The 16,843-nt window shown below is 42.5% G+C and overlaps 1 protein-coding gene across 1 annotated transcript in view; it reads right to left on the bottom strand.

The window, feature by feature from the left end:
- Positions 1-16,843, bottom strand: part of LOC117666857 (integrin alpha-X-like) — a 49,991-nt gene that overhangs the window by 1,153 nt on the left and 31,995 nt on the right. Inside the window, exons 19-29 of the mRNA XM_060692825.2 lie at positions 15,121-15,194; positions 12,838-12,979; positions 11,493-11,603; positions 10,635-10,717; positions 10,464-10,547; positions 9,196-9,268; positions 7,214-7,321; positions 5,388-5,465; positions 4,241-4,363; positions 3,626-3,718; positions 499-609 (exon numbers count right to left, since the gene is read on the bottom strand). Coding sequence (XP_060548808.2) covers positions 499-609; positions 3,626-3,718; positions 4,241-4,363; positions 5,388-5,465; positions 7,214-7,321; positions 9,196-9,268; positions 10,464-10,547; positions 10,635-10,717; positions 11,493-11,603; positions 12,838-12,979; positions 15,121-15,194 — 1,080 coding nt within the window. The remainder of the gene's footprint in view (positions 1-498; positions 610-3,625; positions 3,719-4,240; positions 4,364-5,387; positions 5,466-7,213; positions 7,322-9,195; positions 9,269-10,463; positions 10,548-10,634; positions 10,718-11,492; positions 11,604-12,837; positions 12,980-15,120; positions 15,195-16,843) is intronic.

Here is a 16,843-nt window from a genome sequence, read left to right as displayed (position 1 = left end):
TATTACAACCTTTTTTAAGGTGGCTGTTAAGTGAACCCATTGTTTGCTATGGGCTGGTTTAAAACCATCGTAAATCTTGGTCTGCAAATGGCTATAAATGTGGGCCAGTTGCCAAGCACCCAAAATGCAATTTTCAAATAATTTCAAATGGGCACTAGGTCCTAAGTTCTTTTTTGGTTCTTCCTGCCAGATTCTGAGCTATAAGAAGCTGAGGCGTAGAATGTGAATTATCAAAAACTATCTCATGGAATAATAATACTGTTGCATTTTACAGCATACAGAGAATACAGCCTGTGTACATACTTTATTTCTATCTGAAGTTCCTGCTAAAAAAAATCAGCTGCCCTTCTTTGCAATCAGATAGAGAGAAAGTCTCCACTGAAACTAATCTTGGTTCTGGGGTTGATTTAAAGGAGAGATGGGAATAATGTCCTATAAGCCCAGACCCTAGCAAGACCCACATCAAACTGACTGACAGCCCAAACCGTCTGCACAGACCTTATATAAGACAGCCACTATAATGGCTAAAAGCACGATGCCTCCAATGGTGCTGCCAATGATGATGGGGACAGGATTGAACGGTGAAATTAACTCAATTTCTGTGGTGATCTGAAAAGGAAAGCGATAGGAAACTGAAGCCCTGTTCCCACAATTGGTTTCAATTTTAGGAATCGGTTTACCCAGAAACTTGCTTGCTAGATTCAATTGCAAAACTACCAATAAGACAGCGTAAGAGACTAGGAGAAATTAGCCTTTGCTGTAGGAGTGAAATGCTCCCGGTTCGGACCGGATCACCTGATCCGGTAGTGATGGAGGCGGGTGGTTCGGAGAACCGGTAGCAAAAATCCCTGCCCCCCCTCATGCCCAGCTAAGCTGCACAATCATCAGAGGCTTTTTTTTTTACTTTTAAAAGCATATTTTCTACAACCTCTTCGGCCAAAAAAATGTTTTTAAAAGTAAAAAAAAAAAACCCTCTGATGATAGCGCAGCTCAGCTGGGATCGTCAAAGGCTTTTAAAAGAAAAAAACCCTTTTTTTTCTTTTAAATGCCTCTAACGATCCCAGCTGAGTTGCCTGATCAGCAGAGGCTTTTTAAAAAAGCCTCTGCCAATCAGGCAACTCAGCTGGGATTGTCAGAGCCTTTTGAAAGCATTTTTTAACAACCTCTTCACCGAAGAGGTTGTAGAAAAAAATGCTTTTAAAAGTTAAAAAAAAAAAATTGGCCATGCCTACCCAGTCACATTACCCCCCACCACCAAGCCACGTCCACAGAACCGGTAGTAACAAATTTTAGATTTCACTACTGCGTTGCTGCACACTCATTTTGTTATTCCTCTTTGGTGTAAACATTCTTATACAATATGCTAAAAAAGGGGGAAGAACAATAGGCAACGGAATTGTTGGATGTTCTCTGAACTAGAGCCTTGGTAGTACAGGGGTTTAAGGCACCCTGTTATTAAGCTGGTTATTAAGACCAGCTGCCTGCAATTACTGCAGGGTTCGAATCTCGCCAAGGCTCAAGGTTGACTCAGCCTTCCATCCTTTCTAAGGTAGGTAAATTGAGGACCCAGTTGTGGGGGCAATAAGCTGACTTTGTATAAATATACAAAAGGATGAAGGCTATTGCTGAGCACATTGTAAGCCGCCCTGAGTCTCCGGAGAAGGGCGGCATATAAATCAAATTTAAAAAAAAAAAAAACTTGGTTGTTTTCTTGTGGATATTTCATTACCCATCTAGGTAACGTCATCAGTGCTAGAAGGCAGTGGGATTGGTCTAACAATTAAAATTTTACCTAGTAATCAGTAATGAAACATCCACAAAGAAAACAGCCAAGCTCAGAGAGCTCCAAGGACTCCACAGTTCAACCCTGATTTACAAATACTGTATTATCTTCTGTTGGTAGGCAGATGAAAGATATGAGATAAGAAAATGAAAGATGGATGAATCAAGTTTGCACAATACCATTTGGCACAACTCTACATAACTCACTATTCTGGCTTGTCCCCTGTCCCTGAACTGCTTAATGTGTTCTTTAAGCCTGGGTTTCTCAACCTTTCTGACTTTGCAATGGGTGGGGGAATGGTTCCATGCAAGTGGTGGGCAAGTGTGTGTCCATGTACAGCTCCATTTGTGTGAGTGGCGGGCATGCATGCCCATCACTCATGCACACACTCGCACAAATGGGGATGCGTGGGCTTCCCACCACTTCTGCGGCCCGGTTATGAAAGTCTCAAGGCCTGGTAGTAGGCCGCAGCCTGGGAGCTGGGGGACCCCTGCTTTAAACTTCTCAACTCTTTCATTAGATTTGACCAACCATGACCTTCTCAGTCTTCCCTTTCTTCTCAATCATTCATTCTTCCTTCATATGTTTTGTGCTTCAGTCTTCCTTCATCCTTTCTCCATGACAGAATTACCACCATGTACTTTTGTTCTAGTCACTTGGTTTTGCATTCAGGTCACCTTCGTTCAGTACCCATTCATTCTTGACTCTCTTTCTTCATTCTCCCAAGTTCAGCTTATTATTGCATTTCTCCTGACAAACCCAGCCCTCATTTCCACATTACAAAATCGGCAGATGCATGTTTTTGTTTTGTTTTTTACTACCAGCCACTTCTGTTCCTTTCAATAAAGATCCACTCATCACGATAGACCACATATGATGGCGGGAAGCCAAGTCCATTAGCTTTCCGCCTGGTTCTTCTCTGTTGCTCCTTCCATTCCCTGTGTTTCACGTCTATAACAACAAATCCTTTCTGGGCATCTGATGGAAAGGTTTTGACCTAAGAAAGTTGGTTAATCTTGAAGATGCTACCAGCTTCCATGACTCAGTTGCAGCATGGACTAAGAGAGCTTTCCAAAGAACTTGAGGGCAGGATAGGAGCAATGTTGTTGTTGTTGTTGTTGTTGTTGTTGTTGTTGTTGTTAGTTGTGAAGTCATATCCGACCCATCGCGACCCCATGGACAATCTTCCTCCAGGCCTTCCTGTCCTCTACCATCCTCTGGAGTCCATTTAAGCTCATGCCTACTGCTTCAGTGACTTCATCCAGCCACCTCGTTCTCTGTCCTTCCTTCTCATTAGGTAGCCAAAGTATTTGAGTTTCATCTTCAGGATCTGGCCTTCTAAAGAGCAGTCAGAGTTGATCTCTTCTAGGACTGATCGGTTTGATCACCTTGCAGTCCAAGGGACTCGCAGGAGTCTTCTCCAGCACCATAGTTCAAAGGGCTCAATTCTTTGGCACTCAGCCTTTCTTATGGTCCAACTTTCATAGCCATACATTGCAACTGGGAACACCATAGCCTTGACTATATGCACTTTTGTTGGCAGGGTGATGTCTGTGCATTTTAGTATTTAGTTAGAGCAATGAGTGGAAGCTTATTAAAGAGAGATCCAATCTGGAATTAAGGAGAAACTTCCTAACAGTAAGAACAATTAATCAATGGAACAGCCTGCTTCATGGAGTTATGGGTGCACTATTGCTGGACATCTTCAAGAAAAGATTGGACAGAACTCCAAGGTCCCTTCTGTCCCTATCAATCCCTAATTGATTCTATGACTCCTTCCTTGCATTTCTACTGCTCAATCATTAACTCTTTAATCAACCAATCCAATCCTGGCACAATTACCTGGCTGAAATCCTCTGCTTCATTTAGGAAAAATCTGGTCTCATCCACCCTTATGGATGCTTCGCTGCCAACATGGAATGTTTCGGACTTCAGCTTTAGAAGTGATAAGCAAATGAAAGAGATCAATATAGTTTGGTCAATGAAAGGTCAATGAAAGAGGTCAATATAATATTGGTCTTGGAGGTGGGGCAAGGGCGCTCCTGAGCATATGCAGAGCGACTGGTTTAGGCTTAGGCAATCTTTCCATGGAAGCCTCCACACACCTCCATTATTTCCTAATAATTGATTTAATAATCAGATTGGACTAGAAGACCTCTATGGTCCTTTCCAGCCTATGATTTTACATTTTTATATTTCTCTCCTCCTTCCCTTTTGCTTAACTCACCAATCAATTGACTAAAAAAAGATAGTTCCTTTTTCTTATTTTCCACATATGAATCCCAAATCAAACACCGAAGGTGGGTGTGGTGGCTGTCGTAAGCATTTCCCTTATAGGGATTATTGATGAATAGGAAATTCTTTAAAATGCTTTCTTTGCCCAAGGTATTTAGCAGAAATATACCTTCCAAGCAGAATAATATAATAACCCTATTATCAGACAGAGGTGCCACTTACTTTGGGAGACTTATCTTCTCTGTAAAAATCTCCAGAAAAATTGAACCTGATCCATTCTCCCTTAGTAAGACTGTTGATAAAGCAGTAAACTTTGGGGCAAGCAACAGCCCCCAGACAGCCTCTCTGTCAAAAGAAGAGAAGAGAATTGGTACTGCAGGTTCCATCTGGGTCCATCACCAGAAGTAAAAGTTTAGTCTTCCAAGTTTTCAGACTTATGCTGGAGGCCTCCCTCAGGGAATTTCTATCAAAATGTGTTTTTTGGACTGTTCTATGCATAGTATTTATGTGGTGCATGGTTGTGTATGGCTTCAGCTCCTAAGTATCCGATAAGCTCCAGTTCACTGACAAGGGACCTGTATCCTAGGCTTCAATCATTTCCCTGGCTATTTTTGTACCTACTCAGCCAACAATCTTAGTAGCTGCGAAATTGATTGTATGTTTTTGTTGATTGCATACCCACAACCAAGCATCACATAAATACGACACATAGAATAGCTCATAGCACATATTCTGAAAGAGAGAAGTTTCCTGAGGATGGGCTCCAGTACGAGTCCAAAAGCTTGGAAGACTAAAGCTCTGGTCCCGGTGACCGGCCCTGATTGGATCCTGCAACGTTATCCTGGGACACATATATTTGCCTTCATTTGTGAGAATTGGTACTGGTATCTCAGACAAAAATGCATCTCGGCTTCAGTTGAGGTAGTTCTTCTCATAAAGAGATATTAACCCAAAGGAAGGTGCATAGAGGTAGTCCTTGACTTACAACCATTCATTTAGTGACTGTTCAAAATTAAAACTGCACTGAAAAAGTGACTTACAACCAGTCCTCACATTTATGACAGTCACACATCCCTACAGACATATGATCAAAATTTGGCTGCCCGGCAAATGTATTTATAACGGATGAAACATCCTGGAGTCACTTGGTTGCCTTTTTCAACCTTTCCAGCTGGTTTACAACAAGCAAAGTCAATGAGGGAAGCTGGATTCACTTAAGGACTTCCAACTGCAGTGATTCCCTTAACAACCATGACAAAGAAGGTCACAGATTTGGACTTGACTTGCTTAAAAGCCATCTTGCTTTGCAATGGAAATTCTGCTTTCTACTGTAGTCATAAGTCAAGGACTACCTATACCAAATTCTTACCGTGAGGCGTTTTGTGACATTCTTCCTGCTGATTCCTGTTCTGAGAGTAAACAACGGTGTGCAGGAAAAGTGATTTTTCTAGGGAAAAAAAAGAAAAGCAATTTTGCACAAGTGGAACTTAACAAGAAAATGTACCAAGTGATGCTATGAAAGAAACAGGAGTATCACAAAACATTAATGTCAACAAGTTAACGGCCGTTTCAAGGACAATCTTATCTGGAAAAACAATAAATAGTTCTATGATTAGTCCTTTCTTGCATGTGGGGAAAAGAGGTTCAAACTCTTACAGACGCTGCCTAAATTGAATTTACTAATTAATATGTGCTACAGTTTATTTCAAAAAAATCTATATATTAGCCCATTATCCTTTTGACAATAACTCTAACTTATGAGATTCATACCATTCTTTCTGGATACAGGTAGTCCTCGACTTACAACAGTTCATTTAGTGACTGTTCGAAGTTACAACGGCACTAAAAAAAGTTACTTACGACCGATTTCCACACTCATGACCGTTGCAGCATCGCCAGGGTCATGTGATTAAAATTCAGATGCTTGGCGACTGACTCATTCATATTTATGACTTCTGACAAGCAAAGTCAATAGGGAAGCCCAATTCATTTAACCACCTTGTTACCAACTTCCCAACTACAGCGTTTCATTTAACAACAGTGGCAAAAAAGGTTGTAAAATGGGACAAAACAAATATCTCACTTAGCAATGGAGATTTTGGGCTTAGTTGTGGTTCCAAGTCGAGAACTACCTGTATTAGAAAAAGTGACAGTTATCAATGTTTAAGATTTTGACAGGCCTGTCTTCTGTCTCTCTGACAACAACTAATCAGTTATTCTGTCCCAACTGAGCTTCCTACCCATTGAAAAGCCCCTCCAAAATATTTCTGCAAGCATGGGCTTCCTCAAACTGGACACCATTCTCATTCAAGTGTTGTTTCAATCACACAAAAACAAACATGCATGCATGGAATAAATTTGCTACTGGTATATATAATACAGGCAGGCCTCAACTTTCAACCACAGCTGGAAATAGAATTTCCACCTCTAAGCAAGGCGGTTTTTAAACGAGTCACGCCTGATTTTACCATCTTTTCTGCCATGGTTGTTAAGTGAATCATTAAGCAAATCTGGCTTCCTCTATTCACTTTGCTTGTCAGAAGCCACCTGAGAAGATTGCAAACAGTGATCACATGACCCAGGACGCTGCAAACACCATAAATACCTATCAATTGCCAAGAGGCCGAATTTTGATCCCATGACTGTGAGGAGGCTGCAACTGTTTTAAGTGTGAGCATTGGTTGTAAGCAGTGGTGGGCTGCTGCCGGTTCGGAGTGGTTCAGGCGAACCGGTAGTTCCGATGATCAGCTGGCCCCGCCCACCCTCCACCCGCCCTATCCTGTCCTATATTTCCTTCTTTAGGCTCAGCTGATTCGCATGGCACAGCTGATTTCCGTGCCTCTGCTGTTCTACTTACAGGGACTGCCTTAGAAGGTAAGCAGCTGAGCTTCAAATTGCTGTATTTTGAACACCGCACACAAGCGCATTAGGCGCCCACATGGCTGCGCGTTAGGAACATGCACACACACAGAACCAGTTGTTAAACTGTTTGTAGCCCACCACTGGTTGTAAGTCACTTTTTTCAGAGCCTTTTTAATTTTGAACAGTTACTAAATAAATGGCTACTGGTTGAGGACTATCTGTACACTTTCAATACTAAATATTTCTTCCAAGTTTACAATCTTTCTCCAAACAAATATTATTCAAATGTTCTCCCTTGCAGGCACTCTAATCAACCAGCAGTTTTCTTCTTACCACATCACTGTAGGATGGCGTTATATTCCAAAAGAATCCCTGCTTTGTCTTCAGAGGAAGCTCAAATGTTACATTGACTGCAGTGGCGTTTGAGTCCAAATTCCTCACCTGCCAGAACAAAAAACGGAAATTGAATAAATTTGGAAGAAATGGAATCAGGTGGAGAAGAAGATGTTGGCAGAATGAATGTGTCAAGAGATCAAGAAGTCCTAGGAGCATACCGTGTGTAACCAAAAATTGCAGAGTCAATACGTTGCCCCATTATTCCTGACAGATTTCAATATGCTTGAGGGATTGCATTCAGTTTTTTTTTAAATCAATTTTTTTTTTCAGAGAGAGAGAGAAATTCTCTGTCCATTAAAAAAAAAAAGATCTCTCATAAAGACCCCAGAGAGACTGTTTATTGTAGGTACCAGTGGTGGGTTGCCCCCGGTTCGGACCAGTTCGCAAGAACCAGTAGTAAAACTGGTGGGAGGCCCACTGACCCAGACGTCATCATAGATCATCTGTGCATGTGCAGAAGAGAATGCATGCGGCCGTGATGCGAACCGGTAGTAAAGGTAAGTAGAACCCAACCCTGGTAGGTACATATGCAAAGAGAGATGGATAACTGGAATGGTGGATGGGTTGAGTAAAGGAGTACCTCAGGGGTGAAATTCAGCTGTTTCCTACCGTATCATGTGATACAGTAGGGCCGACTGCATGAAGCCCCGCCCACCCACGCGGACGTCATGATGTCCCTTTTTTGCAACAATTTTCAGCCTCTGTGCATGCGCACAAGGCTTTGTGGTGTGCAGCGCGTGCACATTTGCGAACCAGTAGGGAAGGTAAGTGAATTTCACCTCTGGAGTACATGCACATTTACTTATTCACTTTTTAAACTGCATTTGTGACCCACTCTATAATCACACTGTTCTGGGTGGTAAACAGTAAAGCAGAAACATGGTGGAAAAATAAAATCACAAAACAATATACAAATATACAAATAAATGCTAGTACTTGAGTTGCAAGCATAATGGAGACTGCCTATTAATGGAGACCTATTAATGGCGTAATTCCTAAGGATTCATAAAACAGTTGGTCACATGACTGACCCAATTTTATGACCCTTTTTTTTTTAAGCATATGGCACCTATTAGCCAGGGATCACCGAGGTGGCTGGCTGCCTCTGTGAAAGGAATTTTTTCAGGCAGTGTTATCTTACTCGCAGGACACCTGAATGCCTCCTCGTGGGAGGCTCCTTTCCTGTCCCTACGTGCTTTATTTGCTCACGGGAATCAAGCCGCTGAGCTACGGACCTCAGCGGAGTGCAGGCTCAGCATCTTACCACATGAGCCACCACCGCCCCTTTTAGGACCTTTTTGTGGCAGTCATTAAGCAAATACAGTGGTTGTAAAGCAAACATCACGGTCAAGGGAATGCTGGGGTTCTTAAGCAAATCCGTTGTTTGCTATGGAGCGGATTTACCGAAAACTAGAAGAAAGTGCCAGTTTTCAGCAAAACCAGTGTAAAACATGGTCATGTGACTACAGGGTGCTGCAAACCACTATAAATAACACTGTGTTGCCAAATGCCTGAAGTGAGGTCACATGACCATGGGGTTAAGAGGTGGTCGACCATCAGAACTTCAGATCTGGATCTTAAGTTCTCCTTTTTGAAGCTGGCTACTTCAGTGGTCACTAAACAACTGGTCATAAGTCAAAGGCTACCTTGACCTATACAAATGGAGCTAAATGCACTAAAACAAGAAGTTTTAACACTCTTCTGGAATGTGGACACAGTTTGTTTGAAGCCTATTCCATAATATGGGGCCACCACAAAGAAGGCCTCTTGCTTCATCCAAGTCCCTCAAACTTTATGAGCAGGATGGACCCTCAGCAAGCCTGCTTGAGAAGACCAGAGCAGATGGATGGAATCAATTTGGATAAAAAAGATATGAGTTTAATTAGTTATTAACCAACAGAAAAAAATAAGTCCATTACCTCATAGCTATGTGTAAGTATTTTCTTCTCTGGGTCCTGAGTAGAGAAGTTGAGATATGCAGTGGATTGAAGCCTAGAAAGGAAAGGAGAGGCCTCCATTGGGATCATGAAAGAGGCAGAGTCTTGCTTCTTCCCTCAACAACAACCCTGTGAAGTAGGCTGAGCTGAGAGACCATGACTGGGCCCAAGCCACAGTAGGTTGTTAAACTATGAAGTCCCTGCTGATAATCCAGGACTGCCCTGCTTTGCAATAGTGGCGAATATCTGTAGCTCAGGTGTAGGATGAGGGTGAAGGTTCATTCCCCGTGGGACAAACACCATGTCAGTTAAAAACCAGGATCCTCAAACACCGGCTAGCAGTCAATCACCACGATCACAAACCCTTAATCTCTACCCACATCAACAGCACCAGTTTGATTGGAGCAATACAAAAATCATTGGCCCTGCTACCACCCGCCATACTCGTGAGTTCATTGAAGCCTGGCACTCCGCAAGCAATTCCATCAACAGACTCAAGACCCATCACAAGACTCACCGATGACTCATAGCTGACCCTCACTTGACACACCCACACCTGAAGCCCTTACAAACAGAGGAATAAAGGTAAAGGTAAAAGTTCCCCTCGCACATATGTGCTAGTCGTTCCCAACTCTAGGGGGCGGTGCTCATCTCCGTTTCAAAGCCGAAGAGCCAGCGCTGTCCGAAGACGTCTCCGTGGTCATGTGGCCGGCATGACTAAACGCCAAAGGCGCACGGAACACTGTTACCTTCCCACCAAAGGTGGTCCCTATTTTTCTACTTGCATTTCTTATGTGCTTTCAAACTGCTAGGTTGAAAGAAGCTGGGACAAGTAACGGAAGCTCATTCCATTACGTGGCATTAGGGATTCGAACCGCTGAACTGCCGACCTTTCGATCGACAAGCTCAGCGTCTTAGCCACTGAGCCACTCCGTCGCTGTAAAACAGAGGAATACAGACACTGATATCCCCTAAACTCCGCTGAAGATGTTACTAGCCTGGTAATGAAACGTTCGGAAACCAACCCAGAAGCTTGGAGAACAAACTTTCACCCTCACACTACCCTGGTTCTTGGGTTGTGAAGGTGGATCTAAACCAAAGTCAACCAGGGAGCTTCTGTGGCTGAGAATGAACTAGCATCCTAGTTTTCCAGCTCCTTCTTCAACATTTTTACCAGAAACCAGGGTTATTCCTGGGAAGTCGGCTATTGGGGAAGGAAGCCACAAAAAAAAAAAAAAGGAGAGAATTACTCTTTCACTATGATGTTGATGGGATGCAAAACAGGTAGTCGTCCAGTAGCCTCATTGTTCTCCTGCACATTGCTCTCATTCAAACTGGAAGAGACCAAAAAGGAGAATGCAGTTAGGAGAAACCAATGAGAAACTTGCAGAGGGGGGCAGACACTCTTATGGGGTCCTTACCTGTGTGCACGGATGGTGAAGTAAACGAACTTGTCCGGCCAGGTATCACCTTTGGAGGAGCGGAAGGAAACCCGGAGAAAGGCCTTTAAGAAGAAACATCAGAGATGGCAAAGCCTATAAGAACGTCTGTTTTCCTTTTCAACCCTATTTTCTTTTTGTCAGTCCCTCCTTCAGCTAAAACAGCTTACCCCACCACCACCACCCTCCCAGCTGCAGCATCCCAAACACAGGTAGTCCTTGACGTGCTGTTGCAAACTTCGAACAGTCACTAAATGAACTGTTATAACTTGAGGACTACCTGTATTTTGGATGCCGGTTCCCATTGACTCCAAAACCTCACCACCCTATGTTGTTGGTTGTGGGGGGAACTCAAAGAGCCTAGTTTGTAGAAATGTTATGTATTTGCCTGTTTCTCTTTTGGTTATGGAATTGATTCTGTTTCCATCAATCACTGGGAAGAACGAGGAATGGAACTTGCTTATTTATAAATTATATGCCACTTTGGACAGTGAGATGGGTGGCATATACATTTAATAAATAAATGAACATTGTCATCCGTGCCCTGACTCTCAATCCCTTTTCCGCTTTTCTCCTGCTGGTTTTTTAAAGTTGCATTCCCATCATGATTACATTAATAAACGTACAGAGTAGAAATCTTTTCTTTGGAAAACAAGAGAACGCTGAATTCTATCTCTTCTTTGCACAGTAATTGTACAGAACTGGGACACATAGCTAGCCTGGCTTATATTGGCATCTTGCACACAGGAACATTTTATTTTTCACATTTTGCTTTCACACACTTTTGTTCTCGCGGCTGTGCTTTGCTTCTGTGCTTGATAATAATTTCCCACGTCTTACCCGAGTGCCTGCCTTGAGAGCGGGCGGCCTGAAATGGCAGGAGCTATGGCGTACGGAGGCATTTCCTGGCAATCCATGCATCTGACAAGCCGGGAACAGAGGCCAGTTCGACTTGAAGCAGAAAGAGAATTTTTTTTTAAAAAAAAAAATCAGATCATGACCAGGGAATATAAAGGAAAGCGATATACAAGAACTATTTGCCTTTTGCAAGCTTGTCCAGGCACCAAGAATTTCAATAGATACATACTGTCAGTTATACCTTTGCCAAAGTACATTTAATGGGAATGCAAGCATAGGCCTTCTTCGGTAATATTTCCAAGCTATGGAACTAAAACATATGAAGAATGGTTGTAGGAATTGGGTATGTCTGGTTTAATGAGAAGAAGGACGGACATGATAGCAGTGTTCCAATATCTCAGGGGTTGCCACAAAGAAAAAGCACTTGAGGGCAGGACAAGAAGCAATGGGTGGAAACTAATGAAGGAGAGAAGCAATCTAGAACTAAGAGAAATTCCCTGACAGAACAATTAATCAGTGGAACAACTTGCCTCCAGAAGTTATGGGTGTTCCAATATTGGAGTTTTTAAGACACTGGACAACTATTTGTCTGAAATGGTATGCCTGCCTAAGCAGGGGGTTGGACTAGAAGATCTCCAAGGTCCCTTCCAACTCTGTTATTCTGTTAATCCTCTACCCAACTCATTAAATCTAGCTAATCCCATCCCTGTTATTTGTCTGCTGGCAGACAAAGTCGGTTGGTGTTTCCTTTTCCCCGATAATTAAGGGGAAAATAATATACAGTTGCATAGATTGATTGCTTAGATTTCTGTTAGCTTCAGATTACTTTACAAGGGAGCAGCTACAGACTTATGTGCAAGGAGCTTGCCTTCTTCTGGGATGAATTTCTTCCAGATTTCTTAGTCTAAACTAGATCTCTGGGGTTTCCTAATAGTCTCCCATCTATGTAAATTCTAAGCTGCTTTGATGTTGCTTGGTTTTTTCTAGATTGTGGAGTACTTGGTGGTCTCTGAGCTTGGCTGTTTGTTTGCAGACATTTCATTACCCAACTAGGTAACATCATCAGTGCTGGTAAGTGTGGAGTTTACTCCCTCTTTATATACAGTAGTTGTATATTTTTCCTGCTAGCTGATCTTCTATGCTGAACGTACAATGGCTGATCTTTTTCTAGATCTGCCAACTCAGCAAGACCATACCTGCCAGGTAACCCTGATGGTGACACCTGAATTCTGAACTACAAAAGTCCAGCATCTCCATCTTAATTCCCCTACTCTTTTCCTTCCCACTATAACCCCCACCCCCACCCCAAAAAATTCATCAAACTCACTTGAAGAACTGAAGCTCCCTGGAAAGATAAAACAGAAGAGTAATAAAAAGAAATGGCCGGCTCATACGCCAATTCTCCCAGATTTTCTAGTTTCACTGTTAAGTTCAGTATGAAATTTGGGCTCAGCTTCAGTCCTTTAGATCTGAAATACAACAATGGACAATATTTCTTCAGTGCCAAGGACCCCTAGTGACTCTTCCTATCTCCTTGTCTCCACTTCCCTACATCTAGAAAATAGAAATGGTCACTAAATCTATTACAGGAATTACAAGGAAATGAATGCAACACCTTCTATCCAATGGCCAATATTAGCAGCGCACAAAAGCAGTTGGGCTGACCTTTATTGCAAACCACTAAACTGCCCATCTCCAGCACAAGAGAACTGACAGAAACGGCTACAGGACACAATCCAAGTGATGCATCTCAGACCAGTAGTGAAATGTAAAATTTGTTACTACTGGTTTTGTGGGTGTGGCTTGGTGGCGGGGGTAATGTGACTGGGTGGGCGTGGCCAACTTTTTTAAAAAAAAAACTTTTAAAACCTATTTTTTTCTACAACCTATTTGGCCAAAGAGGTTGTAAAAAATGCTTTTAAAAGCCTCTGATGATCCCAGGTGAGCAGTGGGATCATCAGAGGCTTTTTTTTTTTTTACTTTTAAAAGCATTTTTTGGCCAAAGAGGTTGTAGAAAAAATGCTTTTAAAAATAATTTTAAAAAGCTTCTGATGATTGCGCGGCTCAGCTGGGCATTGGGGGGGAGGCAGGGATTTTTGCTACCGGTTCTCCGAACCACCTGCCGCCATCACTACCGGATCAGGCGATCCGGTCCAAACTGGGAGTATTTCACCCCTGTCTCAGACCCATTATATAAAGGGGATTGTGGAAGAAACAACTTTCACAGGCTCTTGTATTTTGTACATGATCTTATCATAAATCTTGGGTTTAACTCTCAGCTCGTGCACAGCTTCCTATCAACCAGAGATAGCACTTCCTAGTGGATGGTTGAGGTGTATCTCCTGGCTCTTGCATGATGTCACGTATTTCCATGGTGTTGTGGCCCACCAGCAGCCAGTGGATCTGGCAGCAGATTCGGACAGTGAGGAGGTTGGGGAGGAAAATGAGTGTTAAATGCAAAAAATCAAGAAAAGAAAAAACAGCAGATTTATTAAATATATATATATATATATATATATATATGTTGTGTATATATATATATATATATATATATATAGCTATATATATATATTTCAAGGTTTTGCAAAAGGGTTCTCCCATGAAAGAGAGAACCTTGACCACTTCGATTACATGGTTTAAATACAGTTTTCAGGATACGGAAGTCCAATACAACAGGATAAAAACCGTTCCCTAGGGTATTAGTTTCAGGTCTTATATAACATATTTGGCACATGTTCCACCCTGGAAATTCCCATTATTCCCATTAGAAATATTGTACAAAAATACCCCTGATACTTGGTGTTATTTGTGGACTTCCCCTTCTGGAATGGGCAGGCCCCAGACAGGCCCATTTCGGAATTTACCAGAACATTTATTTCCTCAAAAATATGCATCATATATCCTGCAAAACAAGCATCACAGGAATAACACAATTCCCTTTTTCATGTTCTTATTGCTCGGTTATATAATCAGGTTATATGAGGTAAAACATGGTGTTTAAAATGGCGTTATTCAGGTTATGCTCTTTACAGGAATAATCCATATTTCTCTCAATGAGCCAGTCCTGGAGTCTGGGGAAGGCTCTGATGAGGGCTCTGCGTCGGAGGCAGAGAGGGGGCTAGAGCCATATTACAGTTATCAGCTGCCTTTGGAGTCAGACATCAGTGAGGCAGATGAACAACTGGAGCCTGTTCCCAGTGTGCGCATGCACAGAGTTGCCAGACAAAGGGAACAGCTAAAGAACAAAGGTCGATTTAGGAGTAAGGCCACAGGTGGACGATGAATGGCCCCTCCTAGAGGGAATAAAATAGGAGCAAAGGGGGAGTGGAGTTTGCAGGAGACAATTAGTTCATTACTGCATTCTTGCCAAGTATTGCGGCGTCTGAAAGATATCGGCCTGGCCACTCTCCAAGCCTGGTAAAGGTCGGTAATTGTGAACTATTTTGAAAGACTGTGAGAGAGGAAAGATTTTGCTGGAGAGGAATTCACTGTAAATTAAATAAAAGGGGTTTATCGGGATGAGGACTCGGCTTCGTGCTTTTGGGGAAGCCCAGATCAGAACAATAGCAAAGGACAGAATTAAAGTCCATGGACACCATATGTTACTCACCCTGAGAAGTTAAAAGATATGGAAAGATCAGGCACACAAATTCCATCCTGACCGCAGTCTTTCTGGAAGGGAACCTGACAAAATATGAGAGAAACAGCGATGGGATGAGCAACATGGACTTTCTTAAGGAGGGCATAGATGAAGCAGGCAAAGGCATAAATTAAATGTACAGATGGATAGAATCATATATCTTTCACGGGATAATATGTTTACGAGTTCCTCAAGCATCTATATACTAAAGCTCTCATGTCTCTTTTATACTCTTCAGTTGCATTATAATGCCACAATGTTTGAAGTGAGTACCTTGCTAACTTTACTGGGTAAACTTGCTAACTTAAAAGAACCCAATTATCCATGACTCCTGCATAATTGAAATGTCCACGGTGTTCAGATCAGCTTGAATTGCAAAGCTATGTTTTTTGTAGCGTCCCTGTGGTTATATGATTGCAAATTTTGACCAGCTTCCTACAAGAAAAGTAAATGGGGAAGATAGCAAGAAGTCAGAAGTTGCTTCCACTCCCTCTGTTTTTTTGTGCCTACCTGTAATCTTCCTGTTTAGGTAAGTAAATATTGACTTATTGTTGAAGTTTGTTTATCATTACAATTATTTTTCTAGTGATGAGGTTTAGTCTTCTTAGATAATCATGGAGTAACCATCGTTATGGGGGGGGGATTTGGTCGTCTTAAAATTGAATGTTCATTCTGGTCACATCACCTTTCACACACAGGATGACCCAATGGGTCACAGGATTGTCTAGTTCAGGGGTCAGCAACCTGTGGCTCTGGAGCCACATGCGGCTCTTTGGGCCCTCTGCTGTAGCTCCCTGTCAGGTGATCCCACCACTGGCTGGCCCCTCCTCGCCCTCCCCTCCCAGTCACTCCTCGCCTGGCCTGAGAAGGTAAGGGCGATGGTGGATGATGGAGAAGCGGCCGGGGCAGAGACGAGAGATACAGAGGGAGGGGGGAGAGAGAAAGACATAGAGAGATACAGAGAGAAAGCGGGGAGAGAGGGAGGGAGGGAGGGAGGGGAGAGAGAGATATGTCAAAAGGATTTTGTGGTTCCCAGTGTTTTTTAACAACTGGTTCTCTGCCCTAATGACCGGCTGGGTAGGCATGGCTAGGGGGTAATGTGACTGGTGGAAGTGAGTGACATCGAGTTGGCCACGCCCACCCAGGTTTTGTGGCTGTGTTTTCTTTTCTGTGGGAAACAGGTCCAAATGGCTCTTTGAGTGTTTAAGGTTGCAGACCTCTGGTCTAATTCTTTAGGATGGGTTTTCCAGTTTTCTCATTATGAAATCTGTATGACAGCTCTCTTTTATGTCAGCATTTTTCACCCTTGGCAACTTTAAGATGCTGGCTGTGGAATTCTGGGAGTTGATATCTGCCCATCTTAAAGTTGTCAAATTAAAGTTGTCAAAATTGAGAAACACTGTTTTATGGACCCAAGGGGAATCCATTCGATCACACAATCATAACCAGTGACTGATTTCAATTTAGCCAGGTTATAACATACCAAAACCTTTCACATTCGTGAAATCCCTTCATAACTAACATGCCTGTGAGAGTTTGGGGGCAAAGTACGTCAGCTGACAGATTACCTTATAGTCAATAACTCAACTCAGGTGGAGAGAGATTTAATAGAAAGCATTTTAGAGTCTCCGTATTAGTGAACTCTATAAATGAGACTGGGGACATCCTACTATAGTTTCCAAGATTCTGTATT

Source organism: Pantherophis guttatus, chromosome 4 (assembly GCF_059756535.1).
Source record: "Pantherophis guttatus breed Tessera chromosome 4, ASM5975653v1, whole genome shotgun sequence".
In the NCBI taxonomy this organism is placed as follows: domain Eukaryota; kingdom Metazoa; phylum Chordata; class Lepidosauria; order Squamata; family Colubridae; genus Pantherophis; species Pantherophis guttatus.
Note: the sequence above shows the minus strand (reverse complement) of the source record. Positions and strands in the feature narration are given on the sequence as shown.